This window comes from Lagenorhynchus albirostris, chromosome 1 (genome assembly GCF_949774975.1).
Source record: "Lagenorhynchus albirostris chromosome 1, mLagAlb1.1, whole genome shotgun sequence".
Lineage (NCBI taxonomy): Eukaryota > Metazoa > Chordata > Mammalia > Artiodactyla > Delphinidae > Lagenorhynchus > Lagenorhynchus albirostris.
In genome coordinates, this window is record NC_083095.1 from 40,084,378 (window position 1) to 40,108,408 (window position 24,031).

The window sequence follows — 24,031 nt, forward strand, 5'->3', positions numbered from 1 at the left end:
AAAAACAATTAAGATATTTAGAAATACATTCTAAAACAATTAATTGGAAACACTGGAGGGCCACCAGAAAAGAGACAGAAATTAGAGGGAATTTGATATGCAACTTAAAACTACAAGATATCATTTCATAGCCACCAGCATGTCTAAAATTTAAGAGAATGACCATACCAAGTGTTGGGGAGGATACAGAGTAACTGGAACTCTCATACATTGCTGGTGGGAATATAAGAATACAACCACTTTGGAAAACCATTTGAAAGTTTCTTATAAAGTTAAACATGTATCTACTCTATTATCCAGCAATTCCACTGCTAGGTATTTACCCAAGAAAAATCAAAGTGTAATTTATGTACAAGGATGTTTATGGAAGCGTTCTTTATAATAACCCCAAACAGGGAAAACTCCAAAATGTCCATCAAGATGAGAATAAGCAAACAAAATTGTGCTACATTTATGTAATAGAATACCCAGCAGTAAGAAGGAACAGAATACTAATATACACAATGACATGAATGAGTCTCAGAGAAATTATGCTGAGCAAAAGAAATCAGACACAAAGGAGAACCTGCTATGTCGTTCCATTTATATGAACTTCCAGAAGAGACAAAATTAACCTATAGTGAAGAAACAAAGCAAAACACTGCATTCACTGCCTCTGGCAGCAGGGGATTAACTGGGAGAGGACACAGGGAACTTTCAGAGGGATGAAAATGTTCTATGTCTTGGATTGGAGCACTTGTTACACAGTTGTATGCATCTGTCAAAACCAAACTCTTCATTTCTGATCTATTCATTTCTCTGTATATAAATTTTACCTCGATTTTTTAAATATGGGGAATGGGAGATGGAGGTAGCGCAAGGGGAAGAGGAACAGAATACCTTAAAGGACAGAATGAGATAAAGATTATAAGGAAGAGAACACAATCCTTAAATTTTTAATACACTCCTAGGGCAAACTAAAAGGTTGGTCCAAAGCCAAAAATCTAAAATACAGTTTAATAGACATGAACCAAAAGAGGCAAGAACCTCTTGAACTAAGAACTAAGATGATGATGAATAAAAACAAAACCTCAGTGAGTATGTTAAACAAAACACAAGATTGCCAGAGTTAGCAAATATATTTAACCTGGCAACCCAAACCAACAGACCATTAGACAACAAAATACCAACCAACCTGGTTTATACAGTCAATTTTTAAAGCGTCTTTTACGAAATGCTCTTTTTATATGCTCCGTGATATAAATTCCTACTGAGTATGAACTAAGAGTACACAAATACCTGAAACCACCCCAAATTCATTCTTACCTTCAGTGAAACTTCCTGTTAGGGTTATTACAACAAATACTTTCCCTTCTGGCTCCAGATCCACCTAGAAAGAGAGAAAAAAATTGTACGTTATATGCTAATTTTGAAGTATTTTTTTGTGGGCCTCAAATAATTCTTCACAGGGAGGCCTCAAGGCACACATCACAGCCATAAATCAGATCTATGTTTTTCATTGAACAGTAGAGGGGCAGGAAACAAGTGACAGCACAAGAAACTGTAACGGATGAAAAGCAGATCTAAATGAAACCGTGCAATGTTTTCCTGCTCTCGAATGTTTTCCTCTTCCATTTTGGCTCTCTGTGATATTGATGAGCAACCACACACGTGGTCACTATTTTTGAGACACCCCTAACTGATGTGCACCATTTGTAAGAACAGTATTTTACTAAACCACGTGGCAAGAGTTTGAAGTAGAGAAATAATGGCAACATAAAGGCAATGAACCAATGCCATGGTCAACTGCGTACCTTTAGTTTGAGGAAGTAAAGAGTTTGAATAGAAGAGTGCTGTCTCTGTCTACACCATCTCCACCTGAGTGCAGTTCATCTTCAGGGAGCACCAGGGAAGGCAGTACGTGTGCTGTGCATTCACTACTCTCGACTGTTCATGGGAACATCAACGTTCCTTCAAGTTCTTATCTACGAGCTGAGAAAACAAGACAGACGTTCTGCCAACGAGGCAGCTGTACGTCTTCTCACTAGAGCCTGTCCTCTGCACACACTCCCGTCTCCCAAAGACCTTCACACAGCATGACCCCAGGATGGGGCAGGACCCTCCGTATCTGCTCTGACCACACTGGCTCAGGTAGGCAGGCTCTGCCCTCTTCATGCTAACCTTGAACTACCCATGAACACCTCTACGCCATGGATTCTGAGGTTCTTTGGGGCTCCGATACATAAATTTACCATTGTCCTTAAATAAAATCTTGTCAGGTTTAGCCTATTGCTTCAGCTCTGCCTTTGACCTTTTGTCTAAGAGAGGGAGGTTCAGAGAAGCTGAGTATAGATATGGATGGTCTTTTGGGTAGAATCACATGGTACAGTGTCCAAACTAGACCAGGACACGGACTCCAGTCTGACTGCCGCAGCAGCTCTGCACTCTGGGCAAGGTCCTTGACCATGCCCAGCTTCACTGCTCCCATCTCCAAGTCCATAACGTCATTATTCAGCATTTCCGACGTGGCTTCTGTCAGACAATCTCAAAGAGCCTTAACAGTACTATTTACTGTTTGTATTGTATCTATAGGTGACCAATACCGAAGAAAAGAAATGCACTGACCTTACCCTAGAGCTCACCACCACCTGTTTTTAAGTACTACACCCTGTTTATGCTTTTTCGAAATAAAAGATGCCTGTTTTATACTGACTGGGAGAGCTTCATCTATATAACAGCCAATTCTTATAAACCCTGCTGCCTCTTTCTGCGTTCAGTCTGTTATCAGTGTGGTTACCACAGCATAACTCACTCCAGTGGTCAAATCAGCTTCTTGCATCACGACTACTAACTTAACAATAGCCCCTTAACTATCTTAACACCACTTGTGAACCTTTATAGAACAGTTCTGAAAATAGAGCTCTCTGGAGAGATGACTAAACAGGATGTCAGTCTCTGATTGTCTCCACTCTCTGCCTCGACTTGTTTCAAGTCAAAAATATTTTATTTTTAAAAGCCACTCCCTCATCTTCAATATAAAAGCCTGGCAGAGCCACATACATGCACACATTCGACCTCACAACATCAACTGTGGCTGGCACAGAAGGAGCTGCTGCCAGCCTCCCAACTGCCAGGCCACCTCCGAGATCCAGCCCGTAAACTCCCTCCAACACCGCCCGAGGGCCCACAAAACAAAGGAGGCACGCCACCACGTGGGCAGGAGCTGCTCTGACAGACAGCAGGAGACTCCGGCACTCAGAATCAGGAGCTCTCACAGTGCAACAGGTTCGAGCCTCATTTTTGACCCAAGTCACCATCACAGTGGAAAAGTCAGACTCAAACGCCATCTGTAAGCCTAGTCCATCTAAGACCTCTGACCTTAGAACAGGGTTTTACCAACTGCAGGTCGAGACTCACTAGTGAGACATGAAAACCAGGTAGTGGGTTGCACACAACAGGGATTTTCAACTAGAATAAAGTAGAACAGAAAATATGAACAAGCCAAATAGTAAGGAAAAGCACCACGCCATGAAAATTCTGTTTGCAGTTTTATACGCGTGAGAATGGTGTACTGGGTTTTGGTGTAAAATGTCTTCCTTAGTGCATCACAGAGAAACAGTTTGAAAATGCGGCTGAAATGAGGTTATCTGCTTCACCTACACAGTGCTGATGGTTTGGCATCTATACATGGTGGTGGCCGCTTAGACACCTCCAGTGACAGTCAACTCACTACCACCACAACTGGCGTCTTTCATTCCTGTACCCCAGAGAAGATCCTTCTCTAACAGCAGAAATGCAGTGACCAATAGCTTCCATTCATTGACCCTAGTTTTGTCCCCTACTGCTGTAGTGCATACTTTAGCTCTGCAGATTCTGGGAAGAGCACTTCAGCTTGATTGGAGAACCACCCTGCCCTCACATTAGTCCATGGCTCAGCTGAGAGTCTACCGCTGGTTCCAGAGCGGACATGTGACCCAGGCTTGCCAAACTGAGCACTGAATTCCCTCGGCCAAGATGATGGGCCTGGAGCTGGCATATGCCCTACCTCTGGCCATCTGAGTAATTGCTCCTCTCAACCCTCAATCACTGGTGCAGGTTTGGGCACAAAATCCAAGTAGGTCCAATCAGGAATCCTGGATCTACAAGGAAGAAGTACGATCTCACTCCTGCTGAACTGTAATCTGGAAGGACATACACTTGGGAGTGTCTGGCACCATTCTTACTACCACACTGGGCTGGAGAATGAAGTCAATAGAGAAGGGAGAGCTGAGAGACAGAAAGAGACCAGGTCTTGATGTCATTTAAAGCCTTAGATCAAGCCCTGCTTGATTCTTCTGGATTTTCAGTTATTTGAGCCCATAACTTCCTTTTGCTTTAGCCAGTTTGAGTAGGGTTTTCTATCACTTGCATCCCAAAAGGCTTATCCAAATTGGCAGCCAAAGAGAATAAGTCATATTTGTAAAGACAATCATCACCTCCCTTCTACACTTTCTAATGCCCAGGCCATCTCCCGCAATCTGTCCCCCTGCCTCTCTCTGGCACTGAAACAGCTCCTGCAACCCTTGTCACATCCCACGGTCAGATCCAAAGATGTGTCCATCTTCCCCTCAGCTGACGCGTCTGCCAGTATCTGATGTTCTTGCCCACTTCCTCCTTCATGAATCTCTCTTTAAACCCTGCTGCTCCTGAGTCCTCTTTTCCTTCCATTGGAAGATTCAGCCTCATGATTTCAAAACCCACCTGACACTCTTTGGGCGTAGGAGTAGGAGAAAAAACAAACATATCAGAACCTCCGAGAGGGTGTAGTCACATTCATTTCCTAAGTCGCAAGCACACACTTTATTCTCAAACCTATATATGCACCTTTTCTGAAAGTCTCCATCTCAGTGTCTCACTAAGACAAGTCCCTTTAATTCAACACGTCCAGAGTCCAAAGTCTTATCATGTACCCCCAAATGACTCCCCCGTTTCCCCAGCAGCCCAGGCTCCTCACTATGTGCATATAATCCTACCAGATCCCACCAAGTCCACTTTCTGAGCCTCTCTTAAACCTTCCCCTTCCTCTCCACTCCTCCTGCCCTGCCTCACCTTATACCTTGCAGGGGACTTCTAGCTGGTTTCCATCTCCAGACTCATAATCCCCCAGCTGCTACCACTGACATTTCAAAAATGAAAATCTGACCATGTGACTTTCTAACTTAAAATCCTTCTATGTGTCCTCTCCCTTCGATAACAGCCAAACTCCTTAGCAGGGCACACAGCCCCACATGCTGTGTCCCTTACCATCCCAAACACACACAACCCGTATCTCAGCATCTATAAATTATTTGTAGACTCTTCAGGGAGGCATATTATTTCATTTATAACCTTAGAGATCAACAAAATGTATTATGGGTCAGACAGCATAATGGAGAATGTAGTCAAAATGATGAAAAATATACATTACCTGTCTGAAGCTTATTGCCTAGTGATTTGAGGCATGCAATCTTTATACCTAGAAAATGCTTCTCTTTTTAACCTGTCAAACTCTTATTTGTCTATCGAGAATCAACTCAAAACTCACTTTTTACAGGAAGACCTTCTGAGACCTCTTTTAGACAGGTGGGCAACTCCACACCATTACAGAGACCATTGCTGGAACCCCTTCGTTGTTGTAGCCACTATGCCCTGGTCCCTTAGGACCCTGACTTGCACATAAGAGGACTGAAATGGTTTTGTGAATGAGTAAATTAACAAACAAGCAAGGATACTCCAAGCAGCTTCATAGAGGACATGGTTTTCTCCTCCTTCACCATTCTGATTGGTTTCCTCCAGATATGCTCCAATTTCTCCACCTTCCCATGAAAGAGTGAACATCAGCCCGCAGGTGCATCAGACGCTAATAGGGCAAAGCAACGTTATCACCAACTTTGATTTCAACAGTGACAGTGCCCTTTAGTGATGCAGCTACAGACTTCATGAACACTTTGAGAAGCCCCAGTAACCCAGCTTGAGTTTGCCATCAACTAAAACCTTTGCATCTTTTCTACATGCTGTAAGGCTCTGCTTCTCACATCCTGTGCAGTGCTTAGGCCCCAAATCCTAAGAGCTCCATCTTTTTTCTGCAGAATTTCAGCTTGTTGCTCTGGGCTCCAAGGCTCACTAGATCCCAGATCCAGTCATTCAGTCACTCTCCTTGTCAGCTTTATGGCCTTCCAAATCAGGGCCTGGGTTACCCTGTCATCATCTAAGGCACTTACAGAATGTCCACCATGACAGGGCTGAGGCCAGAGTGCCATGGAGGTCCCACATAGAAATGGATGTACTGTGCATTCTTTCTGTAACAGTCATTCAGGGAGAAGTGAATATGCCAAGCCCTCTTTCCTACAGACCACTTCTATTAGTGAGAAGGGCAACTCCTGGGCCCTTGTCAAAACTCAGAAAGCAATGGCCTTTAAAAGTGACATTCTGACACACAAATAGATAAATCATCAAAACTCAGTGTAAACAAATGGTGCTGTAACTGGATGTCCATATACACAATAGTGAACTTCAACTCACACATTGTAACTTATACAAAAATTAACTCAAAATAGATCACAGACCTAAATGTAAAACCTAACACTTTAATACTTCAAGAAAAATACATCAGAGAAAATCTTTGGAACCTTGGATTAGGTAAATATTTCTTAGATATAAAACCAAAAGCACGGGGCTTCCCTGGTGGCGCAGTGGTTGGGAGTCTGCCTGCCAATGCAGGGGACGCGGGTTTGTGCCCCGGTCCAGGAGGACCCCACATGCCACGGAGCAGCTGGGCCCATGAGCCATGGACGCCGAGCCTGCGCGTCCGGAGCCTGTGCTCTGCAACGGGAGAGGCCACAACAGTGAGAGGCCCGCGTACGGCAAAAAAAAAAAAAGCACAATCCATGAAAAAAATGACAAATTGGACTTCATCTAAATTAAAATTTCTGCTCTTTGAAAGACACTGTCAAGAGAATGAAAGACAGGCCACAGATCAGGAGAAAACAGTGTAATTTTTTTCTCACTTGTATCCAAATAAAGAACTTGCAAAACTCTGTAAGAAAACAACCCAACTTTTAAAAAATGGGCTTCATCACTTCATTTCACCAAAGAAGACATAATATAAAGATGGCAAATAAGTATATAAAAACAAGTTCAACCTCATTAATCATTAGAGAAATGCAGATTAAAACCACAATGCAATAACAATACATACCTATTATGAGGGCTAACACTAAAAAGTCTGACCATACTAAATGTAAGAATGTGGAGCAACTGGAATTCCCATATGTTGCTGATGCGACTATAAAATGGAACTATCACTTTGGAAACAGTTTGACATTTTCTTAAAATGTTACACATACACCTCCCATTTGATCCAGCCATTCAACTCTTAGGTATTTAACCAAGAATAAAGCAAGCATATGTTCAAAAATATGTATGCAAATGCTCAAGGCGCTTTTTAAAGAATATGATATAGCCATACAATGGAATAGTATTCAACAATAAAAAGAATAAACTATTGATGCATGCAACAACATGGAAAAATAGTAAATGAAAGAAGCCAAACACAAAAGAGAACATACTGCCTAGAAAAAGAGAGACAACATACAGTTTAACCTGACTGTAAACATATAGTTTCTATCGCGGCAGAAAACATCAGTTTTCTGGGGATGGGTAAGGGAACATCTGCCTGGGGATGGGTAAGGGAAATAAGACAGGTGGTAGAGAGGGATTAAAAAGGGGCAGGAGAGTACCAAGACAATTAAATGGAGAAAGAGTACTCTTTTCAACAAATGGTGCTGGGACAACTGGATTCCACATGCAAAAGAATAAAAGCAGACCCCTACCTCACACCATATATAAATATGAACTCAAAATGGATCATAGACCCAAAAGTAAGAGCTAAAACTATAAAACTCTTAGAAGAAAATAGAGGAATAAATTTTCCTGACTTTGGGTTAGGCAACGGTTTCTTAGATATGACATCAAAATTACAAGTGACAAAAAATGATAAATTGGACTGCATCAAAGTTTAAAACTTCTGTGGTATAAAAACAAACAAGTGTCTACCTCTCTCTGCCCAAATGCCCTTTCCAAAGTGCCGCTCTCATCAACTTTCCTCCATCCAAGCCTCCAGAGGCTTCTTAGTGCCTTCAGAAGAAAACTCACTCTCCTTTACCTGGCTTTCCAGGGCACCGTGGGCTCCCCACTAATTAACCCAAACCTGTTCTTCAAATTTCCATTCTTTAAACCTACTCTTCTAGTCAGGTCCATCTCCTCACTATGTCACAGCCACACCTGTGCTCGTGCTGCTGTCCCTACTTAGAAAGCCTTTCTCTCTTCACCTATCCACTCATTCCAACATTGACTGAATGACTCCTAGGGTCAGGATCACTGCCAGGTGCTCAGGATTTCCCAGAGAAGCTCCCTGAGGCTGCACGTGGAAGAAGCAGCTGAGTGTACCTGGCAAAGATGATGTAACTACAGAAGCTGAAGGAAGAAACTTTTGCCAGGAAGATCTCACATGCACATTGATCCCTGCAGTCTCAAAATTCCTTTCTCGATTATTATCTTACTATCTATTGATACCCTTAACAATTAGATAAAATTTCATAGACTTACATCTCATCACTTGCAGTTAAGTCTGTAAGCTCCTTTCCAGTGGGATCTGACACTGTTTTTTTTTTTTTTTTTTTGCGGTACGCGGGCCTGTCACGGTTGTGGCCTCTCCCATTACGGAGCACAGGCTCCGGACATGCAGACTCAGCGGCCATGGCTCACGGGCCTAGCCACTCCACGGCATGTGGGATCTTCCCGGACCGGGGCACGAACCCGTGTCCCCTGCATCAGCAGGCGGACTCTCAACCACTGCGCCACCAGGGAAGTCCGGATCTGACATTTTTTTATTCCCCGAAGGGCCTAGCAGAGTTCCTTGAACCAAGTAAACACTCAAAAAATATCTGTTGATTTGGTCTAATGAGCTGAATTGGAAGGTCGTCTGACCACCTCAATTTCATCACCTATAAAATGGGAATGATAGTATTTTATCCTGTAATAAACACTCTGACAGCACTTTGTAAAATATAAAAGCACTTCAAGATGGCTCCACGGCAAACCAGTAGCATATGGACTACACAGGCCCCCTCCTTAAGGATCATACTCTGCTCACTTGACGAGCCAACTGATCGCCAGCCCCCCTCCTCCACCACACACCCTGAGCCAGTGTTTCCTTTCCTTTGGCATCACTTTGCAGAAGTTGGGCAAGTCACCTATATCCCTGACTCGGTCTTCTTGCCCATGAAATGAGAGGATTGTTAAAAAAACCTTTCTAGCTCTAATATTCCATGATTCTAAACAGGCTTGGATAAAAGCCTGCAGACAGGACTCAACGGAAACACTCATTTAATTAACTGGTAATAATTTACAACCATTTCCCTTCACAGAAGGCATTAGAATTGATCACAGGCAGGAAACTTCTGGCTACTTAATTTTCATCTCAGCCTGGGATAAGCAAAAGGCCCTAGCATATTAAAAGAAAAAAAAAAACAATCCTTTATTGGGCAAAGGTAGAAGGTTCACCTAAACCCTATGGGCCTTGGGCCAGACATCTGTGATATTCAGATTCTTGGCTAGGTGGATCATTTCTATAACTTTTCTAGGTCTTACTCTAGGGATAAGTAACTAAAGAACTTAAAAACATGATAAAGCGTTTCATAATTCTCTTCCAGCTAAAACCATGAGACTTCAAAATGAGAGTTCAAATTCTTAAAGGAAAAAAAAATTCTTTACGGAATTGTACCAATAACCAACAAGGAGACATGTAGCTATGTTCTTTAGTAACAGAAATAACAGTTACTGTGTCTTGAATTCATCAATGTGCAGGAGCCCTGCACATTGTGCAGGAGCCCTGCCAGGTAGGTGCCTGACCTACCTTATTTCTCACCTTCACCCCCTGCAAGGTATCACCACCACCATTACAGATGGGAAAATGAAGGCTCCATGAGGTTACGGAATTCACCAGCAGAGAAGGCCAAGCCAAGATACAGACTCAGGGAAGATCCCGTCCCAGCTCCACACCAGCCTCCCTGTAGGCTGCTGTGCCTGCACCTGCCTGCAGGTTTGCCTGATGCCTTCTGTTCCACCCGAACCAGCCTGCCCAAGCCTTGGCATGTTAGGTCAATCGCATCGCCCGTCTCCCTGGGAACTTGGGCTAGACTTGTGCCCTCGGCACCCGAGGGTGCTCCCGGCCAAATGCCGAGCCTCGGTGTTCCAGCCTTGCTTCCTCACTGCCAAGGCCAGGGGGAGTGGCATCAGCCTGATGGTGTCGCCTGATGGCTCTTCACAAGGGCATGTGGCAAGTCTGTGCTGGGGCTAGCAGAATGCAGCGGGCAGCTCAGGGTCCACTAGTCAGCTGCCTGGAGGACTTGAGTCAGGGTCATGTGCTGCAGACACACAGCGCATCGCTTCGCCATGGGAAGGAGTTTAAAGGAAAAGGGGGTGAATGAGGCAAACCCTATGTCCCTGCTGATTTTCTGTTTTTGCAACCAGACAAGGTTTAGGTGTTAAAAGCACACTAAAAAGCACCACAGATTAAAAACGATCAGAAAAAGAAGATGGCAAAAACTGAACAGAAAGGTGAGACTTATCAAATACGACTATAGTTTAAAGTGAAGGAAAATACTATCTTTAGTCAGTGGTTAAATCCTCATCTTTCTAAGTCTGGACCCTCCATGTGGTCGAAGAGGATGGTGGGGAAAGAGCCCTCGGCTGTGACCACAGCTCTGGTGGCAGGTCATCTGGCTTCTGCACCTAGACAATAAAGGTGGACAACTAGGCTTTTAAGCCCTTTTCATATCTAAGATTCTACGACTCCAAGCCACAAACAGGTTCTGAACTCCACAGAGGACGTAAAGACTACAGAAGAGTATGCCGCTCAAATGCATAAAGCCTCATGGTAACTCTTCCCCACCCCCAGCTAAACATACCCAATCACTGCAAATTTAAACTTAGAGTTATTTCAATTCAGAGCCCATTACCCCTATGTCCTAGTGTAAATAGTGTAACTCCTGGCAAAAGGGGAATTCTTTTGTATTAAAATTAGTTTTTCAAAGTGTCCCTGACCAAAATGAAAAACCAGGAATAAGTAGTCCAGATTGGATATCTCTGAGGACTACAATACTTTTTCTTTGCCAAGGAGAAGGCTAAGGATAGATAGAAATGGTCTATTGTACAAGTGCTGTGTGTGTGTCTCTCAATCTTTGACTCCAATAGCCAAGGGATTGAAAATGTCAATTAGATGATGGGATGCCTTAGGCTCTTCAAAACACTCCACTACAATTCCTCCCTCTTTACCTCCTAAGGGAGTTCAATTCTGTGCTGGGAGGCCTACCTGACACCTCCTTTGTGAAGGAGAACAGAGGCTCTAAAGGGACCTGCCCAGCCCAGGAGATCCAGAGCTGCTGGTACTCCTGATGGACCAAAAAGGGTGGGCTGAGCTCTTCTGGAGTCAAATGCCCACCCTTGAAACCAGCAGGGGACTCTCAGAACAGCACCCTCCAGAGCTAAGAGGGTACTTTCTTTCTCCTCCAATAAGGTGTCTGCCCCGCAAGGACCTCATGCCAGAGCAGACCCTAAACTGAGAGAGGAACAATGGTAATTGTGTTCCCTACATCAAAGAACACTTTAAAAGGGCACATTCACCATGATCTCAATCCTTCTCTTTTCTGTTCCATAGACCCTTCCGGAAGAGAACATAACTCTGTCCTTGCCAGGATAAGGTATTAAATGAAAGGGACAGGTGGCCTTTGGACTGTGGCTGGAGGTGAGGATTGCCATCCTTGCCCACCCTCCTGCTCGGTGGCCTCACAGCCCCCTTCCTTCTTCACAGCTTCTGTGGGTTGCCTGGGGAGAGCTCTCGGCCCCCCCAGTGAGCCTCCCCCTGAGGTGAAGCTCCCACAAGGATGGAGAAATACTAGGAGGTGAAGAGTCTAAGTTTTGCTACAGAAGATTTCAGGTTTTTTTTAAAAAAAGATATAAACAAATCCAGAATTATTCTACATTGTAATGGAGGAAGAAAGCAAAACCAAAGCAAGGAGTAAGTCAAACTATACAGCATACTTAAGCATTTAAGAGGTTTGTTTGTTTGTTTGTTGTTGTTGTTTTACTATGGCATTCTTTTCAGCATTGACTTGAGGTCTTTTTGTTTCCCAAGCGGCATGAGGGATTAGTTCCCCAACCAGGGATCGAACCCACTCCCCCTGCAGTGGAAGAACAGAGTCTTAACCACTAGACAGCCGGGGAAGTCTCTCAAGATGTTTTATAGATGTGTCTACTTAATTTCTCATTGCTCAGACTCTTGGTCACCTTTAGATAACTGTGAATCTGAAGGAACATTAGAAAATACATCAAGCCCAAGGTCTCTCCCAAGGGTTATCTTGTGAAACTTTCACTCCTTTTGGCCTTCCAGAGGGAAGGAAAGAGGAAAGCTTTGCCAAAATGGAATGGGTGCCCTACCTAGAAATACAGGTAGCAGTTTTCCAGGTGGGCCAGGGAAGGGGAGACAGAGCGGAAGTATGTGCAAATGCACAGAGGACTATTAGGGTTGCGTATGGTGGAATGCAGGCCGTGTAAATGAGATGGGTCAGAAACTAGGCTGGAGAGGAAAAGCTATCAGGTCAACAGTGGCCTCCTGGCACCTTGGAAGGCTAGCTCTTATCCCAGGGCAATGGGGAGCCGCTGAGGGGTTTCAATCTGCAAAGTTTCAGGATTATACCAATATGATAGAGCCCTACAGACAGGGTGTTGGGATTATAAGGGGAGAGAAGCTCGTGGTGGGGATACATATTCAAAGGCTATTCTGTTGGTCTTAGCAAAGGTTGCAGGTGACCTGAGCTAAGCCAGCAGCAGAGCGGATGGAGAGGGGGAGGCAGACGGGGGAAGACAGGGGAGGGAGCAGCAGCTGTACTTTGTAATCAGAGGTGGGGTAGAAGGTAAAAGAGAAGTGGTCACAGAGAGTCACCAGGCCAATGACAATCTTGGTGGCATTAAATGAGACAGAGACTCTAAAGGGATAAGCTGATCTGGAGGAAAGATAGAAAGTTCAATGTGTGACCATTACCCATGTCATCTGAGTATCTACCGGGCCACACTGAACAGCTTCTTAAAGTTTAGATGGAGAACTAGGAACACCACAAAGATAGAAAATACAAACCCAGTACAGTCTCAGTGGAACAGGTAAGAGCAACATCAAAAGCACTATTCAGATCAAGAAAAGGAGCAATCAGATGACCTGATACTATACATAGAAAATCCTAAAGACGCCACCAGAAAAATACTAGAGTTCATCAATGAATTTGGTAAAGTTGCAGGATACAAAATTAATAAACAGAAGTCTGTTGCATTGCTACACACTAATGAAATACCAGAATGGGAAATTAAGGAAACACTTCCATTTACCATCACATCAAAAACAATAAAATACCTAGAAATAAACCTACCTAAGGTGGCAAAAGACCTGTACTCTAAAAACTATAAGATGCTGATGAAAGAAACTGCAGACAACACAAACAGATGGAAAGATACCAATATTGTTAAAATGACCATACTACCCAAGGCAGTCTACAGATTCAATGCAATCCCTATCAAATTACCAATGGCATTTTTCACAGAAATGAAAATGGAAACACAAAAGACCCCAAATAGACAAAACAATCTTGTGGAAGAGGAACGGAGCCAGAGGAATCACACTCTCTGACTTCAGACTATACTATAAAGCTATAGTCATCAAACCAGGATGGTACTGGCAGAAAAAAAGACAAACAGATCAATGGAACAGGATAAAACACCCAGAAATAAACCTGTGCACTTATGGTCAATTAATCTATGACAAAGGCAAGAATATACAATGGAGAAAAGACAGTCTCTTCAATAAAGGGTGCTGGTAAAACTGGACAGCTACTTGTAAAAAAATGAAATTAGAACATTCTCTAATATCATACACAAAAATAAACTCAAAATGGACTAAAGACCTAAATGTAAGACCAGATACTCTAAAATTCCTAGAGGAAAAATAGGCAGAACACTCTTTGACATAAATCACAGCAATATTTCTTTGGATCCGCCTCCTAGAGTAATGGAAATAAAAGCAAAAATAAACAAATGAGACCTAATTAAACTTAAAAGCTTTTGCACAGCAAAGGAAACCATAAATAAAACAAAAAGACAACCTACAGAATGGGAGAAAGTATTTGCAAATGATGCTACAATTAAGAGCTTAATTTCCAAAATACAGAAACAGCTCAATATCAAAAAAACTAAACGACCCAATCAAAAACTGGGCAGAAGACCTAAATAGACATTTCTCCAAAGAAGACATACAGCTGACAACAGGCACATGAAAAGATGCTCAGCATTGCTAATTATTAGAGAAATGCAAATCAAAACTACAATGACGTATCACTTCACACTGGCCAAAATGGCCATCATCAAAATGTCTACAAATAATAAATACTGGAGAGGGTGTAGAGAAAAAGGAAACCTCCTGCTCTGTTAGTGGGAATGTAAACTGGTGCAGGCACTATGGATGTTCTTTAAAAAACTAAAAATAGAGTTACCATATGATCCAGCAATCCCACTCCTGGGCATATATCTGGAGAAAACAATAATTGGAAAAGATACATGCACCCCAATGTTCACAGCAGCATGTTAACAATAGCCAAGACATGGAAGCAATGTAAATGTCCACTGACAAATGAATGGATAAAGAAAATGTGGTATGTGTGTATGTATGTATACATACACACACACACACACACACACACACACACACAATGGAATATTATTTGGCCATAAAAAAGAATGAAATAATGCCATTTATAGCAACATGGATGGACCTAGAGATTATCAAACTAAGTGAAGTGAGTCAGACAAAGACGAATATCATATGTTATCACATATGTGGAATCTAAAAAAAGATACAAATGAACTTCTTTACAAAACAGAAATGGACTCACATACACAGAAAACAAACTTATGGTTACCAAAGGGGAAAGGGGGGAGGAATAAATTAGGAGTTTGGGATTAACATATGCACATTACTATATATAAAATAGATAAACAACAAGGACCTACTATACAGCACAGGGAACTATATTCAATATCTTTTAATAACCTATAATAGAAAAGAGTAAATATGTATATATATACATATATTTATATATTTATAACTGAATAACTTTGCTGTACACTTGAAACTAACACAACATTTTAAGTCAACTATACTTCAGTTAAAAAAAGAAATAGAGCAGAAGCAAGAAGAACTACAGTCCTGCAGCCTGTGGAAGAAAAATCACATTCACAGAAAGAGAGACAAGATGAAAAGGCAGAGGGCTATGTACCAGAGAAAGGAACAAGATAAAACCCCAGAAAAACAACTAAATGAACTGGAGATAGGCAACCTTCCAGAAAAAGAATTCATAATAATGATAGTGAAGATGATCCAGGACCTCGGAAAAAGAACGGAGGCAAAGATCGAGAAGATGCAAGAAATGTTTAACAAAGACCTAGAAGAAATAAAGAACAAACAGAGATGAACAATACAATAACTGAAATGAAAAATACACTAGAAGGAATCAATAGCAGAATAACTGACGCAGAAGAACGCATAAGTGACCTGGAAGACAGAATGGTGGAATTCACTGCTGCAGAACAGAATAAAGAAGAAAGAATGAAAAGAAATGAAGACAGCCTAAGAGACCTCTGGGACAACATTAAACGCAACAACATTTGCATTATATGGGTCTCAGAAGGAGAAGAGACAGAGAAAGGACCCGAGAAAATATTTGAAGAGATTATAGTTGAAAACTTCCTTAACATGGGAAAGGAAATAGCCACCCAAGTCCAGGAAGCGCAGCAAGTCCCATACAGGATAAATCCAAGAAGAAACACGCCGAGACACATAGTAAGAAAATTGGCAAAAATTAAAGACAAAGAAAAATTATTGAAAGCAGCAAGGGAAAAATGACAAATAACATACAAGGGAACTCCCATAAGGTTAACAGCTGATTTCTCAGCAGAAACTCTACAAGCCAGAAGGGAGTGGCATGATATACTTAAAGTGATGAAAGGGAAGAAACTACAACCAAGGTTACTCGACCTGGCAAGGATCTCATTCAGATTTGATGGAGAAATCAAAAGCTTTACAGACAAGCAAAAGCTAATAGAATTCATCACCACCAAAGCAGCTCTACAACAAATGTTAAAGGAACTTCTCTAAGTGGGAAACACAAGAGAAGGAAAGGAACTACAAACCCAAAACAATTAAGAAAATGGTGATAGGAACCTACATATTGATAATTACCTTAAACATGAATGGATTAAATGCTCCAACCAAAAGACACAGACTTGCTGAATGGATACAAAAACAAGACCCATCTATATGCTGTCTACAAGAGACGCACTTCAGACCTAGGGACACATACAGACTGAAAGTGAGGAGATGGAAAAAGATATTCCATGCAAATGGAAATCAAAAGAAAGCTGGAGTAGCAATACTCATATCAGATAAAATAGACTTTAAAATAATGTTACAAGAGACTAGGAAGGACACTACATAATGATCAAGGGATCAATCCAAGAAGAAGATATAACAATTATAAATATATATGCACCCAACATAGGAGCACCTCAATACATAAGGCAACTGCTAACAGCTATAAAAGAGGAAATCGACAGTAACACAATAATAGCGGGGGACTTTAACACCTAACTTACACCAGAGGAAAGATCATTCAAAATGAAAATAAATAAGGAAACAGAAGCTTTAAATGACACAATAGGCCAGATAGATTTAATTGATATTTATAGGACATTCCATCCAAAAACAGCAGATTACACTTTCTTCTCAAGTGCTCACAGAACATTCTGCAGGATAGATCACATCTTGGGTCACAAATCAACCCTCAGTAAATTTTTAAAAATTGAAATCGTATCAAGCATCTTTTCTGACCACAATGCTATGAGATTAGAAATCAATTACAGGGGAAAAAACCGTAAAAAACACAAACACATGGAAGCTAAACAATACGTTACTAAATAACCAAGAGATCACTGAAGAAATCAAAGAGGAAATCAAAAAATACCTAGAGACAAATGACAAAGAAAACACGATGCTCCAATACCTATGGGATGCAGCAAAAGCAGTTCTAAGACGGAAGTTTATAGCTATACAAGCCTACCTCGAGAAACAAGAAAAATCTCAAATAAACAATCTAACCTTACACCTAAAGGAACTAGAGAAAGAAGAACAAGCAAAACCCAAAGTTAGCAGAAGGAAAGAAATCATAAAGATCAGAGCAGAAATAAATGAAATAGAAATAAAGAAAACAACAGCAAAGATGAATAAAACTAAAAGCTGATCCTTTGAGAAGATAAACAACATTGATAAACCATTAGCCAGACTCATCAAGAAAAAGAGGGAGAGGACTCAAATCAGTAAAATTAGAAATGAAAAAGGAGAAGTTACAACAGACACTGCAGAAATACAAAGCATCCTAAGAGACTACTACAAGCAACTCTAGCCAATAAAATGGACAACCTCAAAGAAATGGACAAATTCTTAGAAAGGTATAACCTTCCAAGACTGAACCAGGAAGAAATAGAAAATATGAACAGACCAATCACAAGTAATGAAATTGAAACTGTGATTAAAAATCTTCCAACAAACAAAAGTCCAGGACCAGATGGCTTCACAGGTGAATTCTATCAAACATTTAGAGAACAGTTAACACCCATACTTCTCAAACTCTTCCAAAAAATTACAGAGGAAGGAACACTCCCAAACTCATTCTATGAGGTCACCATCACCCTGATAATAAAACCAGACAAAGATACTACAAAAAAAGAAAATTACAGACCAACATCACTGATGAATATAGATGCAAAAATCCTCAACAAAATACGAGCAAACAGAATCCAACAACACATTAAAAGGATCATACACCACAATCAAGTGGGATTTATCCCAGGGATGCAAGGATTCTTCAATATACGCAAATCAATCGGTGTGATACACTACATTAACAAATTGAAGAATAAAAACCATATGATCATCTCAATAGATGGAGAAAAAGCTTTTGACAAAATTCAACACCCATTTATGATAAAAACTCTCCAGAACGTGGGTATAGAGGGAACCTATCTCAACATAATAAAGGCCACATATGACAAACCCACAGCAAACATCATTCTCAATGGTGAAAAACTGAAAGCATTTCCTCTAAGATCAGGAACGAGACATGGATGTCCACTCTCACCACTATCATTCAACATAGTTTTGGAAGTCCTAGCCATGGCAAGCAGAGAAGGAAAAGAAATAAAAGGAATACAAATTGGAAAAGAAGTAAAACTGTCACTGTTTGCAGATGACATGATACTATACATAGAGAATCCTAAAAATGCTACCAGAAAACTATAGAGCTAATCAATGAATTTGGTAAAGTTGCAGGATACAAAATTAATGCACAGAAATCTCTTGCATTCCTACACGTTAATGATGAAAAATCTGAAAGAGAAATTATGGAAACACTCCCATTTACCAGTGCAACAAAAAGAATAAAATAACTAGGACTAAACCTATCTAGGGAGACAAAAGACCTGTATGCAGAAAACTATAAGACACTGATGAAAGAAATTAAAGATGATGCCAACAGATGGAGAGATACACCATGTGCTCAGATTGGAAGAATCAATACTGTGAAAATGACTATACTACCCAAAGCAATCTACAGATTCACTGCAATCCCTATCAAATTACCAATGGCATTTTTTACAGAACTAGAACAAAAAATCTTAAAATTTGTATGGAAACTCAAAAGACCCTGAATAGCCAAAGCAATCTTGAGGGAAAAAAGCGGAGCTGGAGGAATCAGACTCCCTGACTTCAGACTGTACTACAAAGCTCCAGTCATCAAGACAATATGGTAGTGGCACAAAAACAGAAATATAGATCAATGGAACAGAGTCAATGGAACAGAAAGCCCAGAGATAAACCCACACACCTATGGTCAGCTAATCTATGACAAAGGAGGCAAGAATATGCAATGGAGAAAAGACAGTCTCTTCAATAAGTGGTGCTGGGAAAACTGGACAGCTACATGTAAAAGAATGAAATTAGAACACTCCCTAACACCATACACAAAAATAAATTCAAAATGGATTAGAGACCTAAATGAAAGACCGGACACCATAAAACATTTAGAGGAAAACATAGGAAGAACACTCTTTGACATAAATCACAGCAAGATATTATTTGATCCACCTCCTAGCGTAATGGAAATAAAAACAAAAATAAACAAATGGGACCTAATGAAACTTCAAAGCTTTTGCACAGCAAAGGAAACCATAAACAAGATGAAAAGACAATCCTCAGAATGGGAGAAAATACTTGCAAATGAATCAATGGACAAAGGATTAATCTCCAAAATATTTAAACAGCTCATGCAGCTCAATATTAAAAAAACAAAGAATCCAATCAAAAAATGGGCAGAAGACCTAAATAGACATTTCTCCAAAGAAGACATACAGGTGGCCACAAAGCAAACGAAAAGCTGCTCAACATCACTAATTATTAGAGAAATGCCAATCAAAACTACAATGAGGTACCACCACACACCAGTTAAAATGGGCATCATCAGAAAATCTACAAACAACAATTGCTGGGTGTGGAGAAAAGGGGAACCCTCTTGCACTGTTGGTGGGAATGTAAATTGATACAGCCACAATGGAGAACAGTATGGAGGTTCCTTAAAAAACTAAAAATAGAATTACCATATGATCCAGCAATCCCACTACTGGGCATATACCCAGAGAAAACCATAATTCAAAAAGACACATGTGGGCTTCCCTGGTAGTGCAGTGGTTGAGAGTCCACCTGCTGATGCAGGGGACATGGGTTCGTGCCCCGGTCCGGGAAGATCCCACATGCCGCGGAGCGGCTGGGCCCATGAGCCATGGCCGCTGAGCCCGTGCGTCCGGAGCCTGTGCTCCGCAACGGGAGAGGCCACAACAGCGAGAGGCCCGCGTACAGAAAAAACAAAAACAAAATAATAATAAAAAAAGACACATGCACCCCAATGTTCATTGCAGCACTATTTACAATAGCCAGCTCATGGAAGCAACCTAAATGCCCATCGACAGATGAATGGATAAAGAAGATGTGGTACGTATATACAATGGAATATTACTCAGCCATAAAAAGGAAGGAAACTGGGTTGCTTGTTGAGACGTGGATGGATCTAGCAACTGTCATACACAGTGAAGTAAGTAAGAAAGAGAAAAACAAATATTATATATTAACGCATACCTGTGGAACCTAGAAAAATGGTACAGATGAACTGGTTTGCAGGGCAGAAACTGAGACACAGATGTAGGGAACAAATGTATGGACACCAAGGGGGGAAAGCGGCGGGGTGGTGGTGGTGGTGGTGTGATGAATTGGGCGATTGGGTTTGACATGTATACACTGATGTGTATAAAATTGATCACTAATAAGACCCTGCTCTATAAAAAAAAAATTAAATTAAATTTAAAAAAGAAGCAATCGCTGGGCTAGGGCAGAGCTTCACCTGAGTTGAGGCCCGAAGGCAAGTTTCAATAAGCAGGAAGAGACCCTGTGAGTCAGGAGCACATCATGAGCAGAGATAGATCCACTATCAGAACACAAACTAAACCAGCGTGAATGAAGAAGTGTCCATTCAGAGGAGCAAGAGAGAAGGTTAGAGGCAAAACTGAAGAAAGAGCTGCACTTAGAGAATTTTAACCTTATTAAAGATGAGACACTAGAGGTTTTTGATTATGTAAATTGATGGACGGTAACATGTAAAAGGGGCATTTTATCTACTAGACCAATGAATGAGGGAGAGTATGGTCTAGAAATATGAAAGGTTTCATAAGGATGGAATCAGTGGAAATTAAAATCATATGAAAAGAAAAAGCAGTAGGAAAGTCAAAGGAATATTGAATCTGAGGCCCAGGTGACCTAGGATCAGAGGTCAGCAAACTATGGCCCACAGGCCAATTTCAGGCCACTGCCTGTTTTTGTTAAGTAATGCTTTACTGAAACACAGAGACACCCATTTTTATTTACATATTGTCTATGGCTGCTGTTATGCTACAAGGGCAGAGACGAGTGGTTGTGACTAAGACCTTATGACCCACGAAGACAAAAATATTTACTGGCTGCCTCTGTACAGAAAAAGTCTGCCAACCTCTGTTGCCATTAATCAAGCAGGGAACTCAGGGGGAAGGAACATGTTTTAGAAGGAAGGAAATGAGTTCAAATTTGGACACAAAGGAACCCAAATAGAAACAACTGGCAAGAAGATAAAACTAAAGACAAACTGTGGAGTGAAGATCAGGCTGGAGCTCTCATTCAGGGATCTTTCTCAAAAGGTGATCACTAAGAGTCTGAAATTCTTCAAGAAAGAGCACAGGAAAGGGAGAAATAATAAGAACCAGAGATGCAATCCGAGGGGTGGGGGGAATCCGCCCAAGTGTGGTATCATGGGACATGGGAGGAAGCAGCTTCAGAAAAGAAGAGACATGCTACAGAGGTGTAGGAAGATAAAGACTTTAATGGGATCCCCAGGCTTGGGAACCGGGAGGTAACAGCTGGCCTTCCTCCATAATACCCACCCGCTCCTTAGCAGCTCTGTTGGAATGGTCCTCCTCATACTTAGCCGAAGTCCATCTATATTGCTATACCCTCTACCTGCAAGTTTAATTCCCCCTCTAAAATTTACCCTGCCAAGAGAAGGGGGGTGGGGAAAAGGAGAGCAAACAGCACAGAAGCAAGAAGGAATATGTAGTTTAGTTAAATAGTTGAATTAAGCTGGAAGGTAAAGCTAGAAATGCAAGTTGTACCTTGGATGCCAAGTTAAGAGTTTAAATTTAAGAAAAATTAGACTAGCAATAGTAGAGGAGGCCAGGCTGGGAGACAAGGTAGAGGGGGTGACCGGACTGGGGGAAGAGGACACAGTTAAGAGTTTATTCCAATGGTACAGGTCGGTGGTTGGGGGGAGACAGGAAGGAAACATTATAGGAGCTCAGTACGGCTTGGGGGCTAAGGGCCAGGGAGGCTGAAAAACCAAGGGCTCCAGGATCTGGAAGCCTGGAAGACTTACCCTGGAAGAAGTAAGAGAATTTAGAAGGTCAGTTGGTTTAGGTTGACTCTAATTTTTAAATATATTGATTTTTTGAGGAGACATTGAGGTAGTAATGCTTGGCAAAAAGATAGATGGGGCCTGTAGCTTGAAACAAAGGGCTAGACAGAGTGGTAGGTGCCATCCATAGACTAAGGACAACTGAACTGCAAGACAGTGACCCCAAGGACAGAGGATGGAGTTCAAAGAGCAGAGTCGGGCTTCCCTGGTGGCGCAGTGGTTGAGAGTCCGCCCGCCGATGCAGGGGACACGGGTTCGTGCCCCAGTCTGGGAAGATCCCACATGCCGCGGAGCAGCTGGGCCCGTGAACCATGGCCGCTGAGCCTGCGCGTCCGGAGCCTGTGCTCTGCAACGGGAGAGGCCACAACGGTGAGAGGCCCATGTACCCAAAAAAAAAAAAAAAAAAAAAAAAAAAGAGCAGAGTCAAGGGGGAAAGCCATGTTTAGAGAAAAGGAGAAAGCAGAGCCAGCAAAGGAGAAAGAAGAGGGTGCACAGGGTACAGGCACTCCATCTACCTTGGGTACCCTGAGCGATTTCACACACTTTTTTTCCATTTATCGTCACAGCCACCTTCCGAATAAGGCAAAGTAAAGTACAACTGTGCCCACTGTGCTGCACAGTCACCCAGGGGTAAATGACTTAATAAAATGGCAGGTTGAAATAAACTGGCAGGTTGAACTAGAGTTGGATTTTAGGTCCTCAAGTACCATTCCCACCACCCTGTGAAGGGAAACCTAATACATGTATGGCTTTCAATAAACTCGATTAGTATTTACCACACAGGAAGTTTTCCTAAAGTTCACCGGTCCCATTCTCTCACTTCTTACTAAATTAACTTTGCCTACTCTTAGAAACTAGTTCACAACCACAGCTGAAAGCCAACGAGGGCTTCAGCCAGGGGACAGGCTGACAGCAGACCAGTTTCTGAACATCACTTAGAAGTAAAACCGGAACTGCTTTCAGATGTAACTGATTGGCAGGACTCTAGGCAGGATGTTCAACCAAAGGGTGAGCTGAGGCTACTGTAGGGCCTGGAAAAAAGAAGAGAGGCCTGAGACAGGATGTCCACCACCCACCTCCCACCTCCCGTCTAAACCAGAGGTACTTCAACTAGGACTCTTTGGAGGCTTTTTGCTAAAATGAAAAACCCAACCCCTATTCTTTTCTCAGTCATGTCACTTGACTCTAACCTAAACACGTCCCTGGGCCCTAGGCTCTGCCTTCTCCTAAAGCAGCACACAAGGCCCCACCAGCCTTTGCTTTTTCATGAGAAGCTGTTTTCTACTATTCATTCCTATTTCTTTCACCTAGCCATACTTTCAGGTTCTTAAAAATGCTTCATTAGCACAGGGGCTTTTTTGAGGGCAGTAAAACTGTTCCGTATGATGCTGTAATGACAGATACAGGACACTAAGCATTCGCCAAAACCCGTAGAACTTTACAGCACAGTGAACCTGAATGGATGCAATTAAAAAAATAAAAAGCATTCAACGAGTCAAAAGATCCCTGGATGGAATGCAACTGCAACATGAGAATCAAGTGTACTCAAAACTATGTTAACCTCACTGAAGGGAGAGAGGGAAAAGGTGCTGACCTAGTAACTTGGGAAATGAGTGAGGACTCGAGACCAAAGCAAAAGGAACTTCACGTAAGCACTGAACTCTAGCTGGAAAAGCTGAGGGGTGGGCGTGGGGTGGAACCAGTAAACCCTTCTGAAGCCACTACACACGTATATAAATGGATGGCAGATGGTGGGAAGCAGTTCTCACTGTTGGAATCTGCAGACAAGCAAGGGAGAAAGGCTAGAACGATCCATGTAGTCGTGTATTGGA

The 24,031-nt window shown here is 41.9% G+C and overlaps 1 protein-coding gene across 1 annotated transcript in view; it reads right to left on the reverse strand.

The window, feature by feature from the left end:
- Positions 1–24,031, reverse strand: part of PRKCH (protein kinase C eta) — a 222,877-nt gene that overhangs the window by 150,194 nt on the left and 48,652 nt on the right. Inside the window, exon 2 of the mRNA XM_060141782.1 lies at positions 1,306–1,369. Within this exon, the coding sequence (XP_059997765.1) occupies positions 1,306–1,369 (64 nt within the window). The remainder of the gene's footprint in view (positions 1–1,305; positions 1,370–24,031) is intronic.